The 21,579-nt window shown below is 47.1% G+C and overlaps 1 protein-coding gene across 1 annotated transcript in view; it reads right to left on the reverse strand.

Annotated features, from left to right (window-relative positions):
• Positions 1-21,579, reverse strand: part of ADCY3 (adenylate cyclase 3) — a 94,876-nt gene that overhangs the window by 66,584 nt on the left and 6,713 nt on the right. Inside the window, exon 3 of the mRNA XM_028725218.2 lies at positions 967-1,116. Within this exon, the coding sequence (XP_028581051.2) occupies positions 967-1,116 (150 nt within the window). The remainder of the gene's footprint in view (positions 1-966; positions 1,117-21,579) is intronic.

Raw genomic sequence — 21,579 nt, forward strand, 5'->3', positions numbered from 1 at the left:
CCAGAGTAGTGCATGCTTTAGTTATCTCCCGCTTGGACTACTGCAATGCGCTCTATGTGGGGCTGCCTTTGAAGGTGACCCAGAAACTACAACTAATCCAGAATGCGGCAGCTAGACTGGTGACTGGGAGTGGCCACCATATAACACCGGTCCTGAAAGACCTTCATTGACTCCCAGTACGTTTCTGAGCACAATTCAAAGTGTTGGTGCTGACTTTTAAATCCTAAACGGCCTCGGCCCAGTATACCTGAAGGAGCGTCTCCACCCCCATCGTCCAGCCCGGACACTGAGGTCCAACTCCGAGGGCCTTCTGGCAGTTCCCTCCCTGTGAGAAGTGAGGTTACAGGGAACCAGGCAAAGGGCCTTCTTGGTAGTGGCACCCACCCTGTGGAACGCCCTCCCATGAGATGTCAAGGAAATAAACAACTACCTCTTATTACATTTGCTTCAGGTTAAATCTTTTCAGCATGCATCCCAGAAAGGGTTACTTCTGGGTTTCACCGCTCGCGCATGCGTAGATGCTCAAAATGACGTCACGCGCATGTGCAGAAGTGGCAAATCGCAACCCGCGCAGACACAGGTTGTGTTATGCTCATGTTACCACTGTATCTGACTTTTAGAAGACATCTGAAGGCAGCCCTGTTTAGGGAAGTTTTTAATGTTTGATGTTTTATCGTGTTTTTAATCACCTGTTGGGAGCTGCCCAGAGTGCCTTAAGCTGGAACTGGGGGCAACGTCTGCTATGTGGGTGTCTCACCTCAGATCCAAAATTTACCGAGCCATAACCCATCTCTGGAGAGGAGCAGCAAAGGAAAGATGTCTATTGGACATAGACTCCACCAACCACTAGAAACCAAAGAACCACCAAGAGTAGACCTGTCCTCCCTGGGTATCCAGCTCAACTGCTCATGCAGATGTGACACAGGGAGATAATGTTGGCTACTGTCGGAGCAATTCATCTCTTACCTGCTGCTGGCTTTGCTCCTCAAGGTTGAGCTTGACCTCCAGAGACTGACGAGCTTCCAGGAAGGCTTTGCGGTGCTTACGATCCGCCATGTAGTACGACATGATGCCCACGCAGATGGTACACAGGTAGATGGCAACGTTGGACAAGATCTTGAAGGGGAGAAAGAGAGAGGTGGTAAGTCAATCTGAAGAAGATGGAGACCATTTCTTTGCTCCAGGAGAGGCAGGTATGGAAGACGAGAGCAACCAGGCTCCTGTCCCACCTATGCCTAAGAGGTCACCATTGGTCAGTACTGCACTGCAGCCCTCCAGATGTTCTGGACCACAACTCCTTTCAGCCCCTGATGGGAGTTGGTAGTCTTCATATAAATTAATACTATTTTCTGATAACCAGATCCCTAAATATTTTACCTTATTTTTAATTTCTAAACCCGTCAGTTGTTGGAGTTCTTTATTTTCATCTGCACTTAAATTTTTAGTTAATAATTTGGTTTTTTTGGTAGTTCACCTTTAGTCCTGCCATTTCCCCATATTTTTAAATTAATTCGAACACCACTGGAATACTTTCTCTTGGGTCTTGTGTTGTTATTATTAAGTCGTCCGCAAATGCTCTAAACTTTATAGGGTCCCCCCCCCCCATTACAATTCCTTTTATTTTTTCTTCCTTTCAAAAGGATTTCCAGAACTAGTATAAATAATAAGGGCGATAAGGGACAGCCCTGCCTTGTCCCCTTGGTGATTGGAAAACTTTCAGTCAAATTTCCGTTTATTATTAACCTTGCTCTTTGCTGGTGATATATCTCTGCTATAGCCTCTCCCATTCTTCCTCTAATTCCCATTGTTTCAATTTGTTTTTTCATAAAGTGCTTTTCTTGCTGAGAATGTGGAGAAACCGACATATAAAGCTGTTCTGCTACTGCGCAGAATCTACCTACACCAGGCACCCCCAAACTCGGCCCTCCAGATGTTTTTCAGACTACAACTCCCATCATCCCTAGCTAACAGGACCAGTGGTCAGGGATGATGGGAATTGTAGTCCCAAAACATCTGGAGGGCCGAGTTTGGGGGTGCCAGGCCTACACCAACAAGGGAAGCTTCGTGGAGCACGGAGAGAAGCTGGGGCACCTGCAAATCAAAGCTGCTGTTAAAGGCAGAGGAGTGAGAGCTGGCAAAAACATTGGCAACACTCCCAGGCACACCACTCCTGGTAAAGTTTGCGTGGGTGTCCCGGCTGTTCCCAGAACACAAAGCACCGTATTTTTCGCTCTATAAGACGCACCAGACCACAAGACGCACCTAGTTTTTGGAGGAGAAAAACAAGAAAATATATATTCTGAATCTCAGAAGCCAGAACAGCAAGAGGGATCGCTGCGCAGTGAAAGCAGCAACCCCTCTTGCTGTTCCGGCTTCTGGGATAGCTGCGCAGCCTGCATTCGCTCCATAAGACGCACACACATTTCCCCTTACTTTTTAGGAGGGAAAAAGTGAGTCTTAATGGGCAAAAAATACGGTATTTCCACCCCCGGTCTTGCCCTTTCAGATGCCTCTCACATGACCTTGCTAATTACAACTGGTTAAGGTGTTTTGGAAAAGAAAAAAGAAAAAACCTGCCAGGTCTCTAAGCATCTGTGTGTCGAGGGGCCTGAGGGCGGTACCTGGGGAGAGCAATTTCTTAAACGGTGCTTTGCATCTGATGGCCTTTGCAGCAAACAGTTTCTTGCCTTCCGTGGAGGAACCAGAGAACCAGATCGTGCCTGGGCTCAGATGCTGCAGAGATGCCTAATTTTAAAATATTGCACACAGATGTTGGACTGGAGGGGACGCCGGTCTGACTTGGTGTGAAACAGTTGTGCATGTCCCCGACGTTGGAATACAGTGGTACCTCAGGTTACATACGCTTCAGGTTACAGACTCCGCTAACCCAGAAATATTACCTCGGGTTAAGAACTTTGCTTCAGGATAAGAACAGAAATCGTGCAGCAGCGGCACGGGAGGCCCCATTAGCTAAAGTGGTGCTTCAGGTTAAGAACAGTTTCAGGTTAAGAACGGACCTCCAGAACCAATTAAGTTCTTAACCAGAGGTGCCACTGTGTAGGAATCTGCCTTACACCGCATCGGTCCATGTGAATGTAGCTGAAATCACCCACCACTCTTTTGCCTCCCCTTTCAGATGCTTCCTGGACTTCAGTCATCAGCTCAAGGTCTCCCGCTCGGCAAGTCCCCACGTGCTGTGCTAAACCAGCGGAGCGTGCAGGGACTCACTGAGCGGTGCCAGAAATCACGACTGCGCACGCACAAATACAGGAAATCGCTTCTGCGCATGCCCAGACGCCGAAAATCGCTTCTGCACAGGCATGACTATCCGGCATCGCGCTGCGCCGGTCCAGCCCACGAACAATCTCCGCGGGACTGATCCAGCCCATGGCTGGTAAGCCTTGCTGACCCCTGCTTTGGAGATTTCTAGCTAGCAGTGTGCCCTCTCTGGTGGTGTGCAGTGTGACATTACCTCCAGAGCATCCTTCTCTGTCCTTCCAGTAGCGTTTATATTTTATTATTGGTCTTGGTCCTTTATGAAAAAGAATTTAGAATCACTGGGCATAGGTACAAATTTTCTAAGGGGTATAGAGGCAATTTACAAAGAACAAAATGCAGAACTTATAACAAACAGTGGATTACCAGAGAGCTTCCAAATCACAAAGGGTACAAGACAGGGTTGCCCTTTCTCACCTCTGTTATTTATATCAATGTTGGAAGTACTACTTAAATATATAAGTGAGACAGAAAGAATTACAGGGATAAAGTGTGGCGGAAAAGAATATAAGGTTAAAGCCTTCGCGACGATATAGTCTTGACAGTACAGGAACCTATAACTTCGACAGCAGAAGCATTAAAAGTAATTGAAGAATTTGGAATGTTGGCAGGATTGAAAATTAATAAAATGATGGTGAAAACCATGAACATGGAACAAACAGATCAGCTGCAAAGTAAAACAGAAATAACAGTGGTAAAGAAAATAAAATATTTGGGGGTCTGGCTCTCGCTGAAAAACACAAACCTATTCAAGGACAATTATAAAACAACATGGAAAGAAAGAAGGACAAATTTGGAAATATGAGACATATTGAAACTGTCCTTCTGGCGAAAAACAAAACAAAAGCAAAGCAAAACACTAACCCCTATTCCCCCACCTCCTCCCACAGACACATTTAAAGGAGCACATACTGCTAGTTTGGATACAAACCCATGTCTCCTCATAAATAAATATTATTGCATTCAGTGCGACTTATTCCCAGGTGAGTGGGTTTAGGGGTGCAGGCTTAACTACCTGCCTTGGAAATACCGTAAGACAGAAACTCAAAGAAACATACATGCTACCAGCGCATGGAAATGGGTGGGGACAGGGAGAAGGGGCAATACTTTGTCAGTAAGAGGAAAGAGAACAAGGGATAAGAACTCCTAAGTATTAACGGAACAGCTACATTTAACATTTTAAGGTAAGAAATTTGTGGGATGAAAGGGTTTCAACCTCTTCAGTAATCTTTTATCACTCTGGGATGAAACACGCAGTAAGAAGCAGTAGAACTGGCAGCAATGAAACTGTGAGGGTCTAAATTACTACTGCTGAACATTATTATATCCAGAGATGACAGTGTCCTCACTGGTCGTCTTCATCCCCGCCAGGTTTTCGTTCTGCCCAATATATCAATGCCGTCCCCTAAGACCAAGATCTCCAGTTCTTTGGTTCGGAGACTTCTAGCTTTAGCACATAAACATTTCCATGCGCTCTCTCTCTCTTTTCAAGCATCTTTGGCACTCGCATTTTGGCCTGTGCTGCTTTGTTCCATCTGAATCGCTGCCTGTGCCTCTGCACTCATAATACCAAGTTCTATCCCTCTCTATTTTAAATTGCCGCAAACGCTTTCTCCTTCATATTCGCCCCAGACGGAGGATTCCTTCCAAACCAGACTCTCCTTGGCTCCTGTCAGCTTTGCCATGCACCATCAGTTTAAAAGCTTCTCTGCCAATTTTTTAATCATAATCATAATCATAATCATAATTTATTATTTATACCCCGCCCATCTGGCTGGGTTTTCCCAGCCACTCTGGGTGGCTTCCAATAAAGTATTAAAATACAGTGGTCTGTTAAACATTAAAAGCTTCCCTAAACAGGGCTGCCTTCAGATGTCTTCTAAAAGTCTGGTAGTTGTTGTTCTCTTTGACATCTGGTGGGAGGGTGTTCCACAGGGCAGGTGCCACCACCGAGAAGGCCCTCTGCCTGGTTCCCTGTAGCTTTGCTTCTCGCAGTGAGGGAACTGCCAGAAGGCCCTTGGAGCTGGACCTCAGCGTCCGGGCTGAATGATGGAGGTGGGGACGCTCCTTCAGGTATACTGGACCGAGGCCATTTAGGGCTTTGAAGGTCAATACCAACACTTTGAATTGTGCTCGGAAACGTATTGGGAGCCAATGCAGATCTTTCAAGACCAGCTTTATGTGGTCTTGGCGGCTGCTCCCAATCACCAGTCTAGCTGCCACTTTCTGGATTAGTTGTAGTTTCCGGGTCACCTTCAAAGGTAGCCCCACGTAGAGCGCATTGCAGTAGTCCAAGTGAGAGATAACTAGAGCATGCACCACTCTGGCAAGACAGTCCTCTGACAGATAGGGTCTCATCATGCGTACCAGATGGAGCTGATGCCCTGGACACAGAATTGACCTGTGCCTCCATGGACAGCTGTGAGTCCAGAATGACTTTTATTTTAAGAACCAATGATCTGGGTTCATCGAGTGGGGCCTCTCCCTTTCGTACAGGCCCAGTTTGTCCCAAAATGTTCTCCTGGGCGCCTAGCAAATCCAAACCCCTCCTTGGCATGCTATTCATGCATTAACACTACAAAGCTGCCCCTATGCCTGGAATCCGTAGCGTTTCAGAGAAAGCTATGCAGAAAGGTCCTAGCTTTCAACAACCTCCCTAGCAGCCTAAACTTTCCTTCCATCGTCTCACAACATTTCCCTATGTCCTTGGTGCTGGCATGTACCATGGTCACTGGTTCCATCCCAGCACTATCTACAGACTATTTAGACGATAAGACACACCACAAGCATGCAAATAACTCTGCAGTCTGCACACCCATCACCCCCCCTCCCCGGCAAGCAATCTATGTTCCTTATGATCATATGATGTTTTATTATGTTTTTATTATTGTGCTGTCAATGACAAACCTAGACAGCATCTCAAAAAGCAGAGACATCACCTTGCCGACCAAGGTCTGTATAGTCAAAGCTATGATTTTCCCAGTAGTGATGTATGGAAGTGAGAGCTGGACCATAAAGAAGGCTGATAGCCGAAGAATTGATGCTTTTGAATTCTGGTGCTGGAGGAGACTCTTGAGAGTCCCATGGACTGCAAGAAGATCAAACCTCTCCATTCTGAAGGAAATCAGCCCTGAGTGCTCACTGGAAGGACAGATCCTGAAGCTGAGGCTCCAATACTTTGGCCACTCATGAGAAGAGAAGACTCCCTGGAAAAGTCCCTGATGTTGGGAAAGATGGAGGGCGCAAGGAGAAGGGGACGACAGAGGATGAGATGGTGGGACAGTGTTCTCGAAGCTACGGACATGTGTTCGACTAAACTGCGGGAGGCAGTGGAAAACAGGAGTGCCTGGCGTGCTCTGGTCCATGGGGCCATGAAGAGGCAGACACGACTAAACGACTAAACAACAACAACAATTATTATGCTGTAAGCCACACTGGGTGGTGGGGAACCCAGTCGGATGGGCAGGATATAAATGACATATTATTATTATTATTATTATTATTATTATTATTATTATTATTATTATTAACATCCCTCCACCATTCCTCACAAACATGCATCCATCACCTTCAATGTTGCCAAGCGCTCCTCTGCAGAGAGCAAAAGCCCACTAAGAACTGTGGTTTTACTTTTTGGAGTTTGTAATGCAACATTCACTTTAAAAATGACAGTGCTCATTTTAAGTAACTGGAAAAATCTATCTACCTTATTTTATTTCATCCTCTCTTATTCCACAGTACACATTTGGATAATGCATGTTTTCTACTTTGTCTCCTTTAACTCTCTGTGCTGTTCCGTCAACCATAATAATGAAGATTTGATTTGATTCCTCTCTTACATGCCTTTTCTTCGAATTAAAATCCCCCAAATGCTGCAACCCTTTCTGCAACTTCTGGGGAAGTCTCTCCTCCTCTTGCTGACTTCTGGTTTCCCCTTTCTGAACCTTTTCCAGATCAACAATATCCTTTTTGACCCAGCCTGGGTGCTCTTTAGATATTTCGGACTACAGTTCCCATGAGCTCCATCTCTCTCCCTCTCTTGCACAGACCCACATACTTTAACTCAGGCTGCCAAAAGTTTTGTTTATCCAGTTAGACAAACTTTCGTTTTATTTTTTAAAAAGCTATTTTATGAGTTTTGCATTAAGCACGTCTTCCATGGGGTTGCTGGGAGACAGTAAACACAACATCTCGTTTATCTTTCAAATATCACTGCATTTGAATCGCTGGTTGCCGTTTCTTAAAAATGAAATAAAAACCCACGATTCTCTCGCCGCACTATTTAACTTCCTCCCTCCTCCAAAAAGAGTTATCCTCCTAACTCAAGGACCAGCAAGGAGGCTAGAATCAGAGGCAGCGTCACCTTCAGAGCAAGTAAAAGGTGACATGGTAGAAATTTATAAAACCATGAATGGCATGCAGAAAAATATCTCTCCCTCTTTCGCAACGCTGGAACTCGTGGGCATCCAATGGAAGAAGGCTGGAAGATTCAGGACAGATGGGAAAAAAGGACTGCTTTACGCAGTGCGTTGTTAAACTATGGAACTCCCTGCCACAGGAGGCAGTTGGCAGTCACCAAGTGGGATGGCTTTAAAAGAGGATTAAACAAATTCATGGAAGGGAGCGGTGTTGGTGGCTACTAACCACCTGTTGGAAGCTTTTAATGTTTGATGCATTACTGTATTTCAATATTTTGTTGGAAGCCGCCCAGAGTGGCTGGGGAAGCCCAGCCAGATGGGTGGGGTATAAATAATAATTTATTATTATTATTATTATTATTATTCCATGGTGCAGGATACTCAGCTATTGCTCTGGCACACAAGCAGGCAGATTCCTCTGTTTATTTAGATTTACTGTTGTTGTTGCTTCGTCGTATAGTCGTGTCCGACTCTTCGTGACCCCATGGACCAGAGGACGCCAGGCACTCCTGTCTTCCACTGCCTCCCTCAGTTTGGTCAAACTCATGCTGGTAGCTTCGAGAACACTGTCCAACCATCTCATCTTCTATCATCCCCTTCTCCTTGTGCCCTCAATCTTTCCCAACATCAGGGTCTTTTCCAGGGAGTCTTCTCTTCTCATGAGGTGGCCAAAGTCTCGGAGCCTCCGCTTCAGGATCTGTCCTTCCAGTGAGCACTCAGGGCTGATTTCCTTCAGAATGGAGAGGTTTGATCTTCTTGCAGTCCATGGGACTCTCAAGAGTCTCCTCCAGCACCAGAATTCAAAAGCATCAATTCTTCAAAAGCATCAATCAGCCTTCTTGATGGTCCAGCTCTCACTTCCATACTTCACTACTGGGAAGACCATAGCTTTTACTATATGGACCTTTGTTGGCAAGGTGATGTCTCTACTTTTTAAGATGCTGTCATAATTTACTGTTACTGCCTTTTATTATTTCAATCTTGCTCTTATATTCTACAGTAAGTACCCAGGGCAGATTACAAGAATTATGTTCCTAGCAACTGATATTCAGAGAATATTCTGAATATGGAGGCTCTCCGTAAGGTCCCCATTACTAATACCAACTTGTATATATTTCTTTTAATCCTCCCCACAACTCCCTCCCCACACTCTTCGTGTATCTGTCTTTTTTCCCCCTTTTCCTCCTCCTTGATTGCAAATCAGCAGGCAAAGTTTCTCGTCAATATTTACCTGGTGCAAAGCGCGGCGGGGCTCAGGAAACAACGGTGAAAACAACTGAACCACTGTCGAACAGCGGGCGTGCAAATTGAGCCAGCGTGGTTATAGCGGTGAGAGTGTCAGGCTAGGACCCAGGAGACCAGGGTTCGAATCTCCCACTCAGCCGCCGACGAAGCTCACAGGGTGGGCCTTGGGCCGCTCACCGCCTCTGAACCTGACCTACCTCGTAGGGTTGTCCTGGGAATTAAGTGAGGAGGGACAGAACCATGTGCTCCACCTGGGGGTGGGGGGAGGTGGGATATGAATGCAATAAACATTCAGGGCAGCTGTTTATCAGCTCCATCTGGTACGCAGGCTGAGACCCTATCTGCCTGCGGACTGCCTCGCCAGAGTGGTGCATGCTCTAGTTATCTCCCGCTTGGACTACTGCAATGCGCTCTACGTGGGGCTACCTTTGAAGGTGACCCGGAAACTACAACTAATCCAGAATGCGGCAGCTAGACTGATGACTGGGAGCGGCTGCCAAGACCATATAACACCGGTCTTGAAAGACCTACATTGGCTCCCAGTACGTTTCCGAGCACAATTCAATGTGTTGGTGCTGACCTTTAAAGCCCTAAACAGCCTCGGTCCAGTATATCTGAAGGAGCGTCTCCACCCCCATCGTTCAGCCCGGACACTGAGGTCCAGCACTGAGGGCCTTCTGGCGGTTCCCTCATTGCGAGAAGCCAAGTTACAGGGAACCAGGCAGAGGGCCTTCTCAGTTGTGGTGCCCGCCCTGTGGAACGCCCTCCCACCAGATGTCAAAGAGAACAACAACTACCAGACTTTTAGAAGACATCTGAAACTATTTAGGGAAGCTTTTAACGTTTGATGTATTACAGTATTTTAAGATATTTTTTGGGAAGCCGCCCAGAGTGGCTGGGGAAGCCCAGCCAGATGGGTGGGGTATAAATAATAAATTATTATTATTATTATTATTATTATTATTATTATTATTATTATTATTATAAACCAGGGGTCAGCAAACTTACCGCGCCTCAGGCCGTTGTCTCCAGCGACGGGCCGGAGGGCAGGGGAGCGCGTGCCCATACGTGTGAGCACACTCTATTTCCGGCGCACTTCCGGGTCGGAGGAGCACCGGAAATAGCTTGTGTGCATGCGCAGGGGCCTCCTCCAACCCGGATGTGCGCCAGAAATAACGCTTGCGCATGCGCAAACGCTTGCGCATGCGCACAAGCCATTTCCGGTGCTACTCCGACCCGGAAGTGGGCAGCCGCACAGCGCAGCACCGGTAGGAGTGGAGGGTCGCCGCAGGCCAGATAAACAAGTCCCTCGGGCCTTATCCGGCCCGCGGACCTTAGTTTGGGGACCCCTGCGATAAACAATCTAAATTCAATGCAATGGAACAACACACAAGAGTGGAAACAAGGACGAGAATTAAAGCTGCACCTGCTGTCAAAGAATCGTAGAATTGTAGAGTTGGAAGGGACCCCAACGGTCATCTAGTCCAACCCCCTGAAATGCAGAAATCTCAGCTAAAGCATCCCTGACAGGTGGCCACCCAACCTCTGGTTAGAAACCTCCAAGGAAGGATCCGTTCCACTGTCAAACAGCTCTTACTGCCACAAAGCCTTTCCAGCGAAGGAAAAGGTGGCAGCTTTACAGCAGGGAAGCTAAACAGTAGAATATCTGGCGGAGTTGGGGGAGAGGGGGATAATAAATTGAAACTGAATTGAAATTGAAATACTTTGTTGTCACTTGTACAACTTGTATACAGTGAGATTACACGAGCAGCCCCCACTCAGCTCCCTTAGTCTTAATTCCCCTTATTTACTGACACACACACACCAAACCTGAAAGTCAGTTGCCCTGTTGTTATCTTTTCATTCAACAGTCTAACAGCCCAGGGATAGAAGCTGTTCTTTACCCTGTTGGTGCGACTAATCATGCTTCTATATTTTCTGCCTGAGGGCAGGAGATCAAGAAAGTGCCGGCCAGGGTGTGAATCATCCCTGAGAATTTTCCTCACTCTCCCGAGGCAACGTTCTTCCGCTATTTCACCCAGCGGATTCACGGGACAGCCCATAATATCTTGTGCTGTATTCACCACCCTCTGTAGGCACTTCCTATCTGTTGATGTCAAACCCGCGTCCCACACCGTGATGCATTATGAAAGGACACTTTCTATTGTTGACCGGTAGAAGGAGATCATCAAATGTTGATTGACATCGTTCTTCCGCAATACTCTGAGGAGATGGAGTCTCTGTTGGGCTTTCTTAACCACCTGGGTTGTATTTATTTTCCAAGGAAGGTCTTCACTGAAATAAACTCCTGGGAATTTAAAGGAAGAGACTCTCTCCACACAGCCCTCCCCGATGTACAGTGGGGCTAGTTCTCCTCTCTTCCTCTGAAAGTCCAACACCATCTCATTTTTCTTGCTGATATTAAGGTGCAAGTTGTTCCCTAGGCACCATGTAGATATTTTTTGGACCTCCCCTCTATACGCTGATTCGCCTCCACCTGTTATTAAACCCACTGTGGTGGTGTCATCTGCAAACTTAATAAATGCAGTAGACGGGTCAGATGATACACAATCGTATGTATACAATGAATACAGGTAAGGACTTAGCACACATCCCTGTGGTGTGCCAGTCCTGATTTTTAAGGAATTAGATGTTACAAGTCCAGTCCTCACTGTTTGTGTCCGATCTATCAGAAAGTCTTTAATCCAGTCACAGATGATAGGAGAAAGGTTCATGTTCATATAGAATCATAATAAATGCATCAGAGAAGAGGGATATCCCCTTCCGCAGGTTCTGAAGGGGGGGTGAGGGAGGGAAGCCGCCACCACCCCAACAAATGTGCACCAGGGACTTGCTATTTTTAGCTCCTCGGGGTTGTCATGACAACCAACCAGCTTTTGGAGCACTGAGGAAGCATCCGAGCGGGATTTGGAAGCCCAGCGATCGATGACTGCAAAAGAACGGCACCCGTTCTCTCTGGGGTGGAGATCACCGCTTTCCCGGGAAGTCCATAAACCATGGAAGGAGCAGGACCCCAAAGGAAAGCTGTGAGCGGCCTGGCCCAAGATCTGCAGCGGTGGTTTCTCCCTCGGCCATTTGTATTCTCCGGGTTTGGACAAAGAGATAAAGCAAATGTAGGAAGAGGCTGCTGGATGAGGCCACGAGCCCATGTCGTCCAGCATCTTGTTCCCACATTGGCCAACCAATGGGAAACCCTCGAGCAGGATTCGAACACAAGAGCCTCTCGCGGCAGTGAGTTCCGTAGTTTAACAGCACACAAAGACGCTCTGCCTCCGTTGAGAGTATAAAATAAAAACGGAAATTGATAGCTTTACAAGTTGTGTGTCTTCATTTCTCAATTTGATCCTTTTGCATTATGGCATTTTATGCCTTGTGTTATTTTTATCGATCGTAGTTATCATTCGTTGCAAATGTTAAGAGTGAATTTCCGTTTAATTGTTTGCTGATGTTCTGAGAGTTGATTTTGTTCTGTACTATTATATTCTAATAGATTATTGAATATTACTTTATTTGATATGAGTCGTTCCATTTTAAAGCCATGTTTCATTACAATTTTTTTGCATTGGGTCAGATTATTACAAGGTGTGTGCTCTTGGTTGCATATTTTGTTGCTTTCAACCGCCTTAGGCATAGTAATATAGAAAGGCGGTATACAACTTAAAAGTAAAGCGAAATAAAATACTTCCTATTTGCAGTTTCTGGAAACCGCAGGAGGGGAGACAGTCGTCTGGCGCTTGGGTTTTGCTTGTGAGCTTCCTACAGGCATGTGGGACAGCAAACCCAAAACCAGTCCCCAGTACCTATCCTTATGTAGCCAAAACCACCCAGGCAAACGAGGGCAGTACTAGCAGGAGCTTTGGGTTTGAAGAAGTAATTTTGAAAGGGGGTATCTAAAGGTAAAGGGACGCGGGTGGCACTGAGCTTTGGGCTTGCCGGTCAGAAGGTCAGCAGTTCAAATCCCCGCGACAGGGTGAGCTCCCGTTGCTCAGTCCCAGCTCCTGCCAACCAAGCAGTTCAAAAGCACGCCAGTGCAAGTAGATAAATAGGTACCACTGCGGCGGGAAGGTAAACAGTGTTACCAGACTTTTAGAAGACATCTGAAGGCAGTCCTGTTTAGGGAAGCTTTTAATGTTTAATAAACTATTGTATTTTAGTATTCTGCTGAAAGCCACCCAGAGTGGCTGGGGAAACCCAGCCAGATGGGCGGGCTATAAATAAATTATTATTATTATTATTATTATTATTATTATTATTATTATTATTATTATTATTATTATTATTATTCTTCCATGCACTGCTCTGGTTTCGCCAGAAGCGGCTTAGTCATGCTGGCCACATGACCCAGAAAAACTGTCTGTGGACAAACGCCTGCTCCCTCGGCCAGTAAAGTGAGATGAGCGCCGCAACCCCAGTGTCGTTCGCGACTGGACCTAATGGTCAGGGGTCCCTTTACCTTTTTTTTAATCTAAAGGGAAGAAACCCCAAAACAGCCCAGTGTGGACTAAGCAGTGTTCTGACGGCAGATATAGCTCGATTGGTAGAGCACCAGACTTTTAATATCATGGTCAGGAGTTTGAGCCCCACATTGGGCAAAAGATTCCTGCATGGCAGGGGGTTGGACTAGATGATCCCCGTGGTCCCTTCCCATTCTAGGATTGTACGATCCACGCACAACAGTATTCTGTTGCAGGTCCCTGCTTGTGCTTTCTGCGTTTCTCCACTCAGAAAAGGCTGTGGATTGTCGTTGCGATCTGCAAGCGCAAAGTCCTCAGGTTCAACAGCAGCTGATCACGCTCACAAACCACCTCCTTCCCTCCCCACTGCTGATTCTTTGCATGTACCCCCCCTTTGAGCAAGGTGCATGTCCAAAAACGGGCTTAACCGCAGCGGGAAAGACTCTGGAGCTGAAAGTCCAAGGCCTGCCATCTCCCCGACCAAGTGTGTGTTATTCTCCTGCAGGCTCGTGGCTCAGGAGGTGGCTGCTCCCCGCGGAGACGGACGCCCAGGGGTTTACTTGCCTGCGTTAAACACAAGCAATTAGCTCTAAAGAGGGCAAGGGAGGCAGAGAGGCTGAAAACACGCAAACAAACTCCCAACGTCGCCCCACTGGGGCGGCCGGCCTCTGAGTGTGTGTGTGTTTGTGTGCAGTTATTGTGACAGAAAATTTGTGTACACACAACTCACTCCTATAAATAGCACAGGACCAGCCTAGCGAGGCAAGCTCTGGCTCCGAGGAGCTCCGGGTCTGAAAGCAGGAACGGCAGCAGTTCCACGCTGAGTTGCACCCTGGGGTTTTTCGTAAAAAGCAGTTTGTTTAGACACTTAAGAGGCGCCCGTTGTATCGGGCCATTGGCCCCTCTACTCCAGCATCCTGCGGCATCCTACTGTGGGAAACTGCGAAGGTAGGACCAGAGTGCAAGAGAGCTTTCCCCTCCTACAGTTTCCAGCAATAGGAATAGAATAGAATAGAATTTTATTATTACGGTCACAGACACTCACCTACAGGTGGTACCTAACACCAAGAAAACTAGCGCTAATACGCCCAGGAACCTCACCAAAATGCTGGAGAGGGTGCACCTCCACAGGCACATACCTCCATATGTGGTGGGAGTGCCCCAAAATCCAACTATTCTGGACAACAGCCACACGAGAAATATGTAAAATAACTAAGCAAGTATTAGACATCACCCCAGAATTGGCCCTGCTAAACATCTTCCAAGACAACAATGCCCATTTACACCACAAAGAACTCATAACCCACCTACTTTCAGGAGCCAGAAACACCATAATCAGACGCTGGAGAGACCTGTCAGGAGTAAGCATGGACCAATGGTACCAAACAGTATGGGAAACAGCCTTACTAGAAAAATTAACCAATAAACTGAAACAGAAGAAGACGCTTTTACCCCAGTATGGCTCCCCTTTATCACATACACAGCCCAACAAGACAATGACAATAATCCACCAACAGCATACAAATCAATATGGCTAACCTGATCCAAAACACCCACCCACCCCACTCACACATGAAAACAAAGACCACCACAGCCAACCACACAAACAACCACACCCTAGGCCAACCCCAACCTCTCTCACCACCAAAGGAACACAAGTGAACAGCACAAGCAACACTGACACCAAACCCTACATACATTAAGCATAACAGAAACATCGCCACCTGACCGCCCCACCCATCTTCCCCCCTCCCCCCCCCCACTAATGTCTCAACAAATGAAACGGATTTGTAAAAATGTTACATGGAAAAAATACGAGAGACATTACACTTACTTCTGTAAAGCAAGAAAATCTTTAATAAAAAAAATTTAAATTAAATTAAAAATTACGGTCACAGACCAGTTCCGGGTCACTTACAACATCAGGAAAATCATAAAACACAACAGGAATACACTGAATTGCAATTGGGTATAACAGAGACAATTCAGATATAGCGGCAGTTAAAATAAATAAATAAATCTTGATCACCAAAATATAACCTAAAATTGTCATTTAAAACCTTAATCGTTTTGGTAGCACAGCTTGTTCCCTACGTTTTATGGCATTCGCACAGAATTTGGCCACCCTGAGCGTGATCTCTAGATCCTTGTCCTCTACCAGGAGTTTTAGACATTGAAGTTCGGACCCATTTGGAGATTTTTGTATAACAGGAGTGATAAATACCGAGTGTATATCCCCGTAGAAACGGCAGGGTAACAAGACATGAGAGACAGTTTCTACTGTCTACTGGCCTCGGTCCAGTATACCTGAAGGAGCGTCTCCACCCCCATCGTTCTGCCCAGACACTGAGGTCCAGCTCCGAGGGCCTTCTGGTGGTTCCCTCCCTGCGAGAAGCGAAGTTACAGGGAACCAGGCAGAGGGCCTTCTCAGTAGTGGCACCCGCCCTGTGGAACGCCCTCCCACCAGATGTCAAAGAGAACAACAACTACCAGACTTTTAGAAGACATCTGAAGGCAGCCCTGTTTAGGGAAGCTTTTAATGTTTGATGTATCACAGTATTTTAATATTCTTTTGGAAGCCGCCCAGAGTGGCTGGGGAAACCCAGCCAGATGGGCGGGGTATAAATAATAAATTATTATTATTATTATTATACCTCCGTCTAGCCTCAGGGGCAGACTCGTTCCAGGTACGGTTTACCCTCGAATCTGCCCTGCAGTAAGGCAGAAGGCAGCACGTTGAACCTAGCGAGGGTAAATGACCTTCCCAGCAATAGGTATTCCGCATTGCTGCCTCCATTCTGCGGATGCTGAGCTTTGCATCCTGGCTAGTCGACATCGAGAGCTCTTTCCGCCTCCGTGAATTTGTCTCGCCCTCTTTTAAAGTAGGTGGCAGGGAAACTGTGGCATGGAGTTCCACAGTCCTTTCTTTTACCTGTCCCAAATCTCCCAAGGTTCAGCTTTGTTGGATGAATCCTGGTGCTCCAAGAGAGGGAGAAAAAGCTTTTCTCCATTCCCAGTCAGTTAAAGGAAGCGGGCTGTGTTTTCGCCAGGAGATTAGAAGACTGAAGAGGGGCCTTTTCAAAGGACTTTTCAAAGACTTAGGGCTCATCCACACACACCCTCCATTTGCCCTACTGCTTTCACCCGGGGAAACTCAAAATTCAGCGCTGAATTGGAACAAATGAGAATCGGGCTTTCTTTGGATTGCCAATGAAACTGAAAGTTGAAAGGTTCAGGGTGGATAAAACACAAGAGTGGGACATTTCTGCAGTGGTACCCATTTGCTGAATGCTCTCCCCAAGAAGGTTCGGCTGGTGCCTTCATCATCATCATCATCATCATCATCATCATCATCATCATCATTACTATTACTACAAAGCACAAACAATTGTCTCTCTTCCCTTCTTATTAACCTACAGTGGTGCCTCGCAAGACGAAATTAATCCGTTCCGCGAGTCTCTTCGTCTTGCGGTTTTTTCGTCTTGCGAAGCACGGCTATTAGCGGCTTAGCGGCTATTAACGGCTTAGCGGCTTTAAGAAAAAGGAAACAAACCCGAAAGAACTCGCAAGACGTTTCGTCTTGCGAAGCAAGCCCATAGGGAAATTCGTCTTGCGAAGCACCTCAAAAAACAAAAAACCCTTTCGTCTAGCGGGTTTTTCGTCTTGCGAGGCATTCGTCTTGCGGGGCACCACTGTATTGCATTTCTATCCCACTACTTTTTCTAACAGGCTCAAGGTTGCTTACGAGATTCTCCCCCCTCCCTCATTTAATATCCCCCCAAACAACCCTGTGAGGTTGGTTCAGCCGAGAGGCAGTCACTGGCCCCCAAGGTCCCCCAGTGACCGTTATGTCAAATGGGGATTTGAACCCAGGTCCTAGTCCAACACTCTAACCGCTACACCACCCTGCCTTTCCTCCAGAGACAGCATCTCTGAAACAGCTGTTGGCTGTCTCCAGGTTCATGAGACCCTTCAGGATGTGGTTCCGCCAGCCGTGTTCTGCAGCCAGGATACACCGTTCCAAAAGGCCGGCTTTTCCGAATACTAAGCACACATACACAAAAGCATGCATACGAAGCCCTGGAGAGAGAACAGGCGCACGCGCTTCCTCCTTCGCCAAAGGCCCAGAAATAGTGACGTGATAAACACACACTCCATCTTTTCTGAATGACACACTCAGACCCCAGGGCAGAGGAAGGAGGGTGCGGTCCGCCCCGGGTGCCACTACTGAGGGGGGTGACAAAATGTCAGGCGGCACTCCCCGCGAGGCCTGCAGCACACCTGAGCCACGCGTCTCTCCTGGGAGGCAGGCTGCACGCTGCCCAAATGGTCCGCCCACTGCCTCCCTCCCCAGCTGTAGGGCGACTGAATGGGAAGAGGCAGGCAAACTCCGGAAGCCCCACCCCTATGGGTAGCTCGCCCCGCCCTCAGCCCGCCCCTATGGGTGGCTCGCTCCGCCCTCACCTCGCTCCGCCCCATGGGAGGCTTGTCCCGCCCTCGCCTTGCCCCGCCCCTATGGGCAGCTCGCTCCGCCCTCACCTTGCTCCGCCCCTATGGGCAGCTTGCTCCGCCCTCACCTTGCCCCGCCCCTATGGGCAGTTTGCTCTGCCCCTGGGCGCGCCACCCCAGGAGCCTGAGCGGCTTCCTCCGCCACGGCTCAGACCTCCATAGCTACCATTCACAGCTATGTTACAAACAACCCCTGCCTTGGTTGCAGAGAAGACATGACGCCAAGCCCTGGTGCAAGGATTTTAGCCATGGCTTGCCAGTAGCTTCTGAATTGGCAAGCCACGGTTTGTGACCACCCAGCAAGCAAGATTCTGGAAACCATGGTTTGAGGTGATTTGGCGTTAAGGCATCTGTAGCCAACGTGATGCTGTCCAGGCGTTGCGGATGACAACTCCAATGGCCATACCAGCTGGGGATGATGGGAGATGTGGTACAACAACATCTGGAGGACACTATATTGGCAAACCCTGGTGTTAGGTTGTTTACCTGAAGGAGCGTCTTCACCTCCATCATTCTGCCCGGATGCTGAGGTCCAGCGCCAAGGGCCTTCTGGCGGTTCCCTCACTGCAAGAAGCCAAGCTACAGGGAACCAGGCAGAGGGCCTTCTCGGTGGTGGCTCCCGCCCTGTGGAATGCCCTCCCAGTAGATGTCCAAGAGAAAAACAACTACCTGACGTTTAGAAGACATCTGAAGGGAAGTTTTTAATGTGTGACATTTTAATGTATTTTTAATCTTTGTTGGAAGCCGCCCAGAGTGACTAGGGAAACCCAGCCAGATGGGCGGGGTACAAATAATAAATTATTATTATTATTATTATTATTATTATTATTATTAGGTGTTCAGGGGACTTGCATGTCTCGCCAACCAGGCCTTTGGCACTCTGGTCCCTGAGCCACCCAGACTAGGCTTTGTAAGTCAGGTCACTGGCTGGTCACTTGGGAAAAAAGGATGAGACTTTGCTATGATGCAGCAGGGCTCTCTTTACGCAGATCTGGCGGGAGAAATCCCCCACTGCGGGGGGGGGGGGCGGCTATATTTATGAGAGATGTCATCCTGACCTCTGAAGAGGCTTGTCTGACAGACACCTCGAGTTCACTTTCCCAGTGGCTTGTGGTGAAAATCTATAGAAATCTTAATGGCCTCATTTGTTTGTGACTGCAATTACCGGTAGTTACTCTGGAAAGCACTCTCTTTTAAAAAAAAATATGTATTTATTTGCTTGCTTCAGTGTGTCCAAATCCTTTATTCCCATCCATTGGAAAAAAGCTTCAGATCAACACAAGATAAACACACAAAAGTGTTAACACGTGAACTTTGCCCTTGTTTTACATCTTGAAAGCAAATATTCACATGGCATTTAACTGCGTGGTGAGCAAGCATGTCTGCGGGGATTGCAAGCTAATCTTTATTTCATGCCAACAGTGGCATGGTTTGCACATCATGCTAAGACATAGAATCATAGAGTTGGAATAGACCACAAGGGCCATCGAGTCCAACCCCCTGCCAAGCAGGAAACACCATCAGAGCACTCCTGACATATGGTTGTCAAGCCTCTGCTTAAAGACCTCCAAAGAAGGAGACTCCACCACACTCCTTGGCAGCAAATTCCACTGTCAAACAGCTCTTACTGTCAGGAAGTTCTTCCTAATGTTTAGGTGGAATCTTCTTTCTTGTAGTTTGGATCCATTGCTCCGTGTCCGCTTCTCTGGAGCAGCAGAAAACAACCTTTCTCCCTCCTCTATATGACATCCTTTTATATATTTGAACATGGCTATCATATCACCCCTTAACCTCCTCTTCTCCAGGCTAAACATGCCCAGCTCCCTTAGCCGTTCCTCATAAGGCATCGTTTCCAGGCCTTTGACCATTTTGGTTGCCCTCCTCTGGACACGTTCCAGTTTGTCAGTGTCCTTCTTGAACTGTGGTGCCCAGAACTGGACACAGTACTCCAGGTGAGGTCTGACCAGAGCAGAATACAGTGGCACTATTACTTCCCTTGATCTAGATGCTATACTCCTATTGATGCAGCCCAGAATTGCATTGGCTTTTTTAGCTGCCGTGTCACACTGTTGGCTCATGTCAAGTTTGTGGTCAACCACAAGTCAAAACCACACATGCGAGTTCTGCAAGAGGAGCTAGCACTCGCCTTCTTCCTCTTTGGTTTTCTTACTGCTACCCTAAGTCAAGCCACGGTTTAGCTTAGCATCCCAATCTAGGCTCAAACCACAAACCACTGGAAAAACTTGGGTTGCAGCTCATATTTTGTCTGGCAAGAGCTAAACTGTGAGCTTGCGTTCAGACGATGCACTAAGCCATGGGTAGGCAAACTAAGGCCCGGGAGCCACATCTGGCCCAATCGCCTTCTAAATCCAACCCGCAGATGGCCCGGGAATCAGCGTGTTTTTACATAATAAGAATAGTAATAAATTTTTATTTATACCCCGCCCTTCCCGGTTCAGAAAAAGGGGCTCAGGGCAGCTAACAACAAATTTAAAACACTTAATTGATGCAACAAAAAACAGCATAGAATACAGTATAAACCGTGAATAACAATAAATTCAGGATTCAAAAATCAAATTAGGGGGATAAGCCATCCAATATACATTAGATGATCACCAGGGCTAGCTGGCTAAGTTAGTCCTATTTGGGCCAGCGAGGAGACCAGGGGAGAATTAGCTGTGGGATTCCATAGTGGGGAATCTTCATAAAAAGAGGAGAGGGAGAGAAGGGTTAGGGTTAGGGTTTGTATAATGTGTGCTTTTATTTAAAATGCATCTCTGGTTTATTTGTGAGGCATAGGAATTCGTTCATTTCCCCCCCCCCCCCAAAAAAAAAAAATATAGTCCGGCCCCCCACAAGGTCTGAGGGACAGTGGACCGGCCCCCTGCTGAAAAAGTTTCCTGACCCCTGGGGCTGGACTATATTGGGGGGGGGCATGAACAAATTCCTATGCCCCACAAATGCATTTTAAATAAAAGGAAGCATTCTAGTCATGTAAAAACACGCTGATTCCCGGACCGTCTGCCGGCCGGATTTAGAAGGCGATTGGGCCGTATCCGGCCCCCGGGCCTTAGTTTGCCTACCCATGCTTTAAATGCAGATTAATTTGCCTCACGTCCCTACTCTCAGGTAAGTGAAGAGGCTTGCAGCCTTACTACCCATAGCAGAGAATTTGCAGGCCCAGCTACTCAGGAGCCCCTCACCTTTTGTCTCTACTCTGAAGGAAAGCCCAGTGAAAATATTTATTTCCCAAGGATTGTGCAAGTACAACGTGCTGGTGGCCCTTCCGATTCTTACCTCCACCTGCCTCCCAGTGCCTTCGTCAGCTTTCTCTCTGCATAAAGGATCTCTTTCATTTGGGGCTGGTATTAAAACGTTCTTTTATATCTCAGTTATAAGCTCTTCCCCAAATGCCCCAAGTTGGATATATCCAACAGTCCTCAAGAGTCTGCTTTCTTCTTTCTATTTGCTATGAGCAAATTTAGCTTTAACATAGAAAGTCTAAGCCTCATCCATGGAACAGCCCTTTCGTTTCTTCTGCTTTATTTTGATTTCATTTGCCAAAAAATGAAGGTTTAGGAAAAGCATGGAAATTCATCCTGGCTAGTCAAAGATTAAGGAAAGGTTTTTCCCAAGCCAGAGCTCCAGGTGTGGTC

The sequence above is a fragment of the Podarcis muralis genome, chromosome 3, assembly GCF_964188315.1.
Source record: "Podarcis muralis chromosome 3, rPodMur119.hap1.1, whole genome shotgun sequence".
Taxonomy (NCBI): Eukaryota; Metazoa; Chordata; class Lepidosauria; order Squamata; family Lacertidae; genus Podarcis; species Podarcis muralis.